The sequence below is a fragment of the Pavona decussata genome, unplaced genomic scaffold (genome assembly GCF_977016875.1).
Source record: "Pavona decussata unplaced genomic scaffold, jaPavDecu1.1 SCAFFOLD_244, whole genome shotgun sequence".
In the NCBI taxonomy this organism is placed as follows: domain Eukaryota; kingdom Metazoa; phylum Cnidaria; class Anthozoa; order Scleractinia; family Agariciidae; genus Pavona; species Pavona decussata.
The window spans coordinates 1,460,001-1,468,509 of record NW_028145649.1 but is presented as its reverse complement, the minus strand read 5'-3'; the positions used below and the strand labels follow the sequence as shown (position 1 = coordinate 1,468,509).

General features: G+C 36.8%; 2 protein-coding genes across 2 annotated transcripts; both read right to left on the bottom strand.

Moving 5' to 3' along the window:
• LOC146457343 (melanocyte-stimulating hormone receptor-like) lies at positions 1-1,255 on the bottom strand. Its single transcript, XM_085092168.1, has one exon. The coding sequence runs from the start codon at positions 958-960 to the stop codon at positions 28-30; it is 933 nt and encodes a 310-aa protein (XP_084948294.1). The 5' UTR covers positions 961-1,255; the 3' UTR covers positions 1-27.
• A 5,455-nt stretch (positions 1,256-6,710) lies between these two features.
• On the bottom strand, positions 6,711-8,088 carry LOC146457342 (melanocyte-stimulating hormone receptor-like). The gene has a single exon (XM_085092170.1). It carries the CDS (start codon positions 7,818-7,820, stop codon positions 6,888-6,890), a length of 933 nt encoding a protein of 310 aa, XP_084948296.1. The 5' UTR covers positions 7,821-8,088; the 3' UTR covers positions 6,711-6,887.
• Between the last annotated feature and the right edge of the window lie 421 nt (positions 8,089-8,509).

The window sequence follows — 8,509 nt, the reverse complement described above, 5'->3', positions numbered from 1 at the left end:
AACTTATATTTTAACAGATTGTAGCTTCTAGTTCAAGCACCAAAATTTTAAGATCGTGTCCTTCGCGGCCTTTCTCACCCCTCGGATCTTCCAGCAGAAAAGAATCGGGTTTAGACACGAGTTTAAGTAGACTAGCGTTATTGCAAGTCTGACAGCAAGATTATGTGATGGAGAATAGCCCATACTACTTGCTACCCCGGCAGCTATGCCATATGGAAGATAACAGGCCAGTAATGTGACCTGAATCCACACCGCAGTGTATACTGTTTTCCTGTATCGCGCTATGTTTAGAGACGGAATTGCTCTTCCTTTCCGATGGCCTCGGCGATCACGTTCTTCTATTTTGTTTCTCTGACCGCGTAGTGTTAGATAGATCTTCAAGTATGATATAACTGAAATGGCTACCAAGAAATAAATGATCGTAGAAATCACTTTTGATATAATGGCATGTTCCCAAAAACGACGCAAGCAGCCAAATGAAATGTTAAAAATCCAGAAGCAAATTACAACTACACGCATTCTCCTTAAAGTTACTATTTGTCTGTATCTTAATCCCAGTAGCAGAACTAGGAGTCTGTCTACGCTGACTGCTGTCAACATGAACAAAGACACTCCGCTTAAACTATTACTAGCGATTTCACCCAAACTTACAACGGTGTAACAAAGGCGTAGTTGCTGATGTGCGATAGAAATTAACTGAACGGCAAACATGGGTTGCGAGAAAACACCAACAGAAAGGTCCGTAGCAGTAAGACCTTGAAACAGGAGTTTTGATGGCGGGTGGAGCGATGTTTCCCTGCGGAGAGCAACAAAGATAAGAATATTTCCTCCCAATGCGCTGACGGACAGAAGTATATTCATAGCTGCTAGAACGAAAAGAAAATGCTCTCCGTGTAACGACATCGTACAAGCCACAGCTTGAATTTGTTCGTAGCCTCTAAGTTTAGTGAAGTTTGCCATTATTTTTCCAAGATATCTCCACTTTGTTCAATGTAAAAAGGGGTTCTAACTTTCTTCTTCAATTGCCAGCTTTTAATAATTATTCTGCAGCTGAAGGACATTAAACGTGTTTTGAATAAATTTAAGGCGTTATCTTTTAAGGCTTTCAATTAGCTAAAGCTAATATTATTTTTACGACAAATTTGATGAACAGATTACATGAGATTAACATTTCTTGTCTTATTTAAATCAGTGTAATTTGGATTTTTTCTAACTGCTGTCGCGGTTTAGTTTATTTGATGTCAAGTTAATTTGAAATTATTTGAAACAAGACGCTGTGGGAGGGTAAACATGAGCGTCGTTGTATTAGGAATATCTGAGCATGCACGTTAGTTAAGTTTTTGATGACAGGGTAAGACATCACTTTGTATTTGCAATAAAAGTGTAGTTCAACCTGGATAAACAATATAAAACATTACTCCTTTACTAAACTGATGTCACATTTTGTAACCATGAAGTGCATCTAAGACATTGATGTATTTTGGCGACAAATGAGTATTTGTGGTTCCAGTGGTAATGATGAATTTTGGCGACAGAGGAGTATTTTATGTGAATACCTTTCCACAGTAATACCCTTAATTTCTGGGCTTTCTGTGACAGACGTTTCAGCTTTTTCACTGGTAACACGATCTGGGCGCACGATCGCGTCGAAACACACACCTGTGAAATCCAACACGATTATTTTTGCTTAAAGTAAATTTGCTTGAGGAAATCTCAATAAAACTACGTTTATTTTTCACTGGAACACCATTTTCCTTTGGCGGACTAGGTACAGTAACCTTCATAGTTATCAAACACAATTACAAAATATTTTGCTGATGATGCACAATCGCGAACATTGCACTTGTGGAACTTGCCAAACTACACGACTACGTTCAAAAAAGGAGTATAAATTAATACAACAATCAGAAAAATCACTGCATTTACCACGAGAGGTGGAGCACTGCTTTCCATTTTGCTTTGTTGACAATCTGTCCATTCGTCCATTTGGTATCATTGAATATCTCTTGCTTTTTCTTTGAGTTCGCGCACCGACCCGTTCCGAAAGCGCTCGACATCTTTTTAGTCTGGGTCTACCGCAAACAACATGTGTATTTGTATGTGGAATGATCGTGACTAGACGCCATTTCTTGTCTTGTAACTCAGTCACGCGTTTTAAGCAAAACAGCAACGCAATATCGACTTGCTTGATTTTCAAAAACCGTCATTTAGTCACCAATGAAATGCCACTTCAAATCGCAAGGTAAATAAACAGTGTCTTGATCGTTATCACTCCAGAAATCACGCTTCGATCGCATTTTGTCCCACAGACTCATTTGTTTTTTCAACTTTTCTTCAACGCTTTTGTTATGGGTATCCCTCGATGCGATATAACTAGGCTCAATTCACCAAAACAAGTAAAAGCGTCTCGTTCATTCCATAGTTGACTACTACGTGTTCGCTCGCTGTTTTTTGAACGACTACAAATAACTTACCTTTTCTAAATAAAACGAATCTTCTTGTTTTAAAAGCTTCTCTGGGTTTACTGCTTATGTTTTGAGAAGCATGAACCCTTTTTGGTTTTCCACGACATTTGCACTTTTACAATCGTCTCGCCTCGCACATCGTAGAGAATAGGAAAACAGCGAGGGGGGGTCTTTCAATCCCAGATAGGATCTTCATCAAGAAGAAATGAGCAATGAATTTTGAGGAAATTTCCTTTCTTGTCTGCTGTAATAGTTACTATCAATAAGGATAATATTGTAATATCTGCGAGGTATAACATCTGTGAAAATTGCAGAAAGGAGAAAAGAAAGGAATTATTCAGAACTAAAAGGATACTAATTCGTCTGCTACATGTACACAAAAAAACGTTACGACGTGAGTTTTGCGTCCTTACTTTGAAATCACACTCGAAGCAAAAATACAATCATCTAGAATTTCAGCGAGTCCATGCAAGCAATTCTTACTGTCCAGCAATACAAGTTAATGGTGTCTAGCATTTAATTTCTAAGGTAGCGTTTATTCTGCTATAAAAGGCGGTTCTAACTCTTATGCCGTGTATCTTTTGTTCCGTGAAACTCATATCAAAAATCCGGGGGAAACGAAAGCGGCTATCAAACAGCACTTCCCTGTGGTGTTTCTCTTTTCCACTGCGTGTTTAAAAATCAGAACTTTCTCGTTTTAAATCAGTTTATCTTAGCTAAAGGTCAAGCTTTTCACTTTACACTTGTACTTTTGATCAGCATCACTCACCATTCCGTTATCGATGATAAAGTCTTTCTCTTGTGATATAAAAAGTTCAACTGAATGTTTCTGAGGAAAATAAAACAGTTCTCTGTATCTTTTTTCCCCCAAAGGAAACAATTTATTTAGATCGATCATAGATTTTGACAGTTTCCTTCACTTTCCTCATTATTAAAACGTTTTACATCCTAGTGATTCAAATACAATTGTTGTCTGATTCAATAAATTTAATTGCAATCGAGTATATAGTCGTATTTCTAAAGAAGTAATTGTTGAATGACTGTATTAAAACAGCAGTTGACGTGTCAAAGGGTTTTTTTTGTAATTAAAATTACAAACTAGTGCAATGTTATGTTGCTAATGGAACTATACCTTTTTCATGGTGTATTAGAACTTTCGACAAGAGCAGTTTTAATTCCTGTTTGATTTGCGTCGTTTTTATGATTGCTATCACGACACCTAAATCATATAAAATTGCTATTTTCTATAGGTCGTATAAAAATGGGGAATATTGTTGGATTGATATACCTATATGAACCAATGAAAAATGTATATATACCAATAAAAATGTATATGTAAAATGTAATGTAATGTAAATTAAAATGTATACCAATGAAAACGTATAATTTTATACCAATAAAAACGTAGCTTTAAGGTATACACAGTACTAATTAAAATGTGGAAGGCCAAATTGTGCAAATCACATTCAAGGAAAAGCGGATCACATTCAACGACCACACTTGCATTCAAGACATGAAAATTAATCAGATTCAACAGGCATCTCGATCATATCACATTCAACAAGAACATTCCATACATTCACATTCAAAACATAGAAAATTAATCAAGTTCAACGAGCATCTCGATCACATTCAAAGTCTTGAATCACATTCAACAAACTATGGAAATCCAAATCACATTCAACAATCACCTTGTCAACAAATCCCAATATGCTTTGCGCTAATTAATTTTTAAGATAAAACTAGTGAGCAGCACGTCTGCGAACTGTTACAGTTGTAAAACGATTTATTTTCTCCTACGCGTTTTGTGTGACTAACGCACACTTCGTCAGGGAGTTTTACAATACAACATTAGGGGCCTGTATATATACCTCCATAGAAGACTAAAATAAATTTTACATTACGAAAGACCACACCTACGCTAGCGGATTTACATGTAGGAAACAGGCGGAAAGGCGCGCAAGGTGTGACATATTTTGTGCGTGACATAATTTTGGGGCCCACATGCACAGTACAGCTAAAACTGACAAGGTTATTGTTGAATGTGATCGATAATCCTTGCATGTGATCAAATTTAAATTCTTAAATTATGCAGCATTTGGACTTCCATAGTTCGTTGAATGTGATGCGTGACTTTGAATGTCATCGAGATGCTCGTTGAACTTGATTAATTTTCGATGTGTTGAACGTGAATGTCTGGAATGTTCCTGTTTAATGTGATGTATGACCTTGAATATGATCGAGATGCCTGTTGAATCTGACTAAGCCCCCCTCTATAACTTCGAAGTATAAAAGCTATGATAACGAGGCTTGGAGGATAGATAGTATGTCCAAAGATGTCTTTTGGGAAATGATGACATCACATTACGTTGTAATTATGTCATGATTGTCAAACGATGGCCATCTTGGATCCGCCATCTTGGATTTTTGAATATTCCAAAACGCCGAAATTAAACAAAAAGAAACAAAAACCAATAAAGAAACGCTAATATGAGCTAAAAGCATGAAAAATAAATGTTGCGGTGGTAACATCAAAGTCAATGAACACTTACCGAGCACACCAAATCATAAATCGTTAACCGACGATGCAGCTAGATATTTTTTATTACAGAATGATCAGTTTGAAAGGTGTACCTTCGTTAGGCTGAACTTCCAGTGAGTAAAAACCTGTCAAACTCGGAAAAAATAAATTTATAGACAAACGTTTTAAAAATGAACAAGTTGAACACAATTTTCGCCTTGCAGCTCAGTTACACGTTACACCCCTCGAACTCAATTAGTATCTTGCTTTCATATATGATATTTAGGACGCAGAATTGAAAAATTGCATTCCCGTTTCCTGCCACATTGAAAGCTAACATGAATGTCACGAAAAGAATCTGACTTAAAAAAGTTTATTTGTGCACGAGGATTCACTCTCTTTCCACGTGTTCTTTTGTTACTGATAATAGTTTTGCCTCTGCTATAATGGAAAAAGGTTTTTCAAAGAAAAGCATAGCTAGCCATTACGTGTGTCAGTCCAAAAACCGATTATACAAATTATCGCTGCAATATGAGATAAGCGATAGAACATTTCCGAGTTGCTTTGAATCTCATTATGAAAGCGAGGCTAAGTGCAAAGTTTTTGTTATGAAAATTACTTTTCATTCATATGCTAACAAAACTTAATTTCATATGAAACGTTTTGCACTTAGCCTCGCTTTGATAGTGACGTTCACAGCAACTCGGAAATGGCCTATTCACTAATTTTCACTTATCGTACCCGGTATATTTGAATTGAAATCGCGAGAATCATAAATATGAAATCTATTGCTCTTTACTAACATAATTAAATCAAATAAACACCTGTCGGTTCTCTCGAATGCGTCACGACATCATTAGAAGAATTGTCTTGAGGGAAGAAGGAGGCCGGGACGATCTTCTTGGGTTCTCGAAATCCTGACTCCGTTGTCTGCAACAAGCCGCATTATTTTTTACACCCGTTCTGTTAAGGCCAAGGCTACAAAATCCATGCAAGGTTTTAGACCTAACAAGTTTGCATATCTCAAGTGCTTGAGCGCACCTTATACTATAAAAAGTTTCTCATGGATCTAGAGGTGCGCTGAAAAACCAAACCCAGTAGCGTGGAAATTAAAGCGATGACGTCAAGAGAACTAGCGTCCTGAAATAATGGGATTTGAACAAGGTATTTCGAAAGAGAATTATGAAATGCTCGGAAGCCATAAAATTAACATTATATTTCAATAGAACATTTCCGATATATTAAAATTCTAGCTTGGCTACTGAGGCTTTGGTAATAAAACAAGAGACATTAAGTATTCATCTCTAAACCTCAATGAAAATTCTGCTGTTTTATTCCCCTAAGCCTCGTATCCAAGCTAGAATTTTAAAATAACAGAAATGGTCTATTTAGGATTGAGAAAATACCTTTATGCCTTAATAACTCCACAACCTTCGAAGTTTTTCTCAGTTGTAAACGAGTGTAAAACTGAAAAAATCCCGTAATTTTTATCGTCAAACAGCGGCAAAGGTTTTGAGAATAAGATTTGATTCAAATTTGGGGCTTTCTCGTTGTAACCAGTGCAGGGAACGAGACTGCCAAAACACATTGATCCAAAAGATCTCACAAAGATCCCTGAGACACGTAAACAGCTAAAAGTTTATGATTTTATTTAGCAGCGTGCCGAAAGGCAATAAATGTTTTATTTTTTTAATTTCTTCTAACGTTACACATCTAGCTATGCATTTTTCTTAGCGTCTTTCGACTAACTATAACTGAATCAATATCATAACGTTGTCCTTCAGTGGCAAATTATTTTATACCGATAGCGTGTCCAAGTGTTTTAACTTATAGGCTGAAAGAGAAACCTTGTTTCAAGAGTATTTTGGAACGTATATTTTAACAGAACGTTACGGTAGCTTCTAGTTTAAGCGGCAAATTTTTAAGATCGTGTCCTTCGCGGCTTTTCTCACCCCTCGGATCTTCCAGCAGTAAAGAATCGGATTTAGACACGAGTTTAAGTAGACTAGAGTTATTGCAAGTCTAGCAGCAAGATTATTTGATGGCGAATGGCCCATACTACTCCCTACGCCAGCAGCTATGCCATATGGAAGATAACAGGCCAGTAATGTGACCTGAACCCACACCGCAGTGCATACTGTTTTCCTGTATCGCGCTATGTTCAGAGACGGAATTGCACTTCCTTTCCGATGTCCTCGGCGATCACGCTCTCCTATTTTGTTTCTCTGACCGTGTAGTGTTAGAAAGATCTTCATGTATGATATAACTGAAATGGCTATCAAAAAATAAATGATCGCAGAAATCATTTTTGACATAATGGCATGTTCCCAAAAACGACGCAAGCAGCCAAAGGAAATGTTTAAAATCCAAAGGGAAATTACAACTGCACGCATTCTCCTTAAAGTTACTGTTTGTCTGTATCTTAATCCCAGTAACAGAGCTAGGAGTCTGTCTATGGTGATTGCTGTCAACGTGAACAAAGACACTCCACTTAAACTTGTACCAACGATTTCATTCAAGCCTACAACGGTGTAACAAAGGCTTAGTCGCTGATGTGCGATGGAAATTAACTGAACGGCAAACATGGGTTGCGAAAAAACACCAACAGAGAGATCCGTAGCAGTAAGACATTGAAACAGGAGTTTTGATGGCGGGTGGATGGATGTTTCCCTTTGAAGAGCAACAAAGATAAGAATATTTCCTCCCAATGCGCTGACGGACAGAAGTATATTCATAGCTGCTAGAAGAAAAAGAAAATGCTCTCCGTGAAACGAACTCGTACAAGCCACAGCTTGAATTTGTTCGTAGCTTTCAACTTTAGTGAAGTTCGCCATTATTTGTCGAAGATATCTCAACTTTGATCAACGTAAAAAGAAGTGTTTAGTTTCTTCTTCAATTGTCAGCTTTTAATAATTATTCTGCAGCTGAAGGACTTAAAACGTGTTTTGAATAAATTTAAGGCGTCATCTTTCAAGGCTTTCAATTAGCTAATGCTAATATTATTTTTACGAGAAATTTAATGAACAGATTACATGAGATTAACATTTCTTGTCTTATTTGAATCAGTGTAATTTGCATTTTTCCGAAGTGCTTTCTCGCTTTCGTTTATTTGATGTCAAGTTAATTTGAAATTATTTGAAATAAAGAAATACTTAAATTTTGCTTCTGTAACTTTAATTTGTGGTCTTCACCACTGAGTAAACATTTTAAAGAAGGCAAAATACTGCGCATTAAAATATAGCTTATTCAAGGTTGTACACGTCGGTAATCAGTATTACAGATATTGTTTGTGATATTATACCGTATTGTTATTCAACACATTGTGACACTGCCTAAATATGGTCATGGTGAACTCAATATACGTCGCCCACTCATAACGGATATCCTGCGATATACTTAGTTGTCGTGCGTCAGGGAGAAAAATGGGAGAGCGCTTACAAAAAGTAACGACCTCGCAAGAACACTAATCTATTAATAACACTGTTTTATGCTGAAGACAAAGAAGACAACCAAGTTTGCTGTT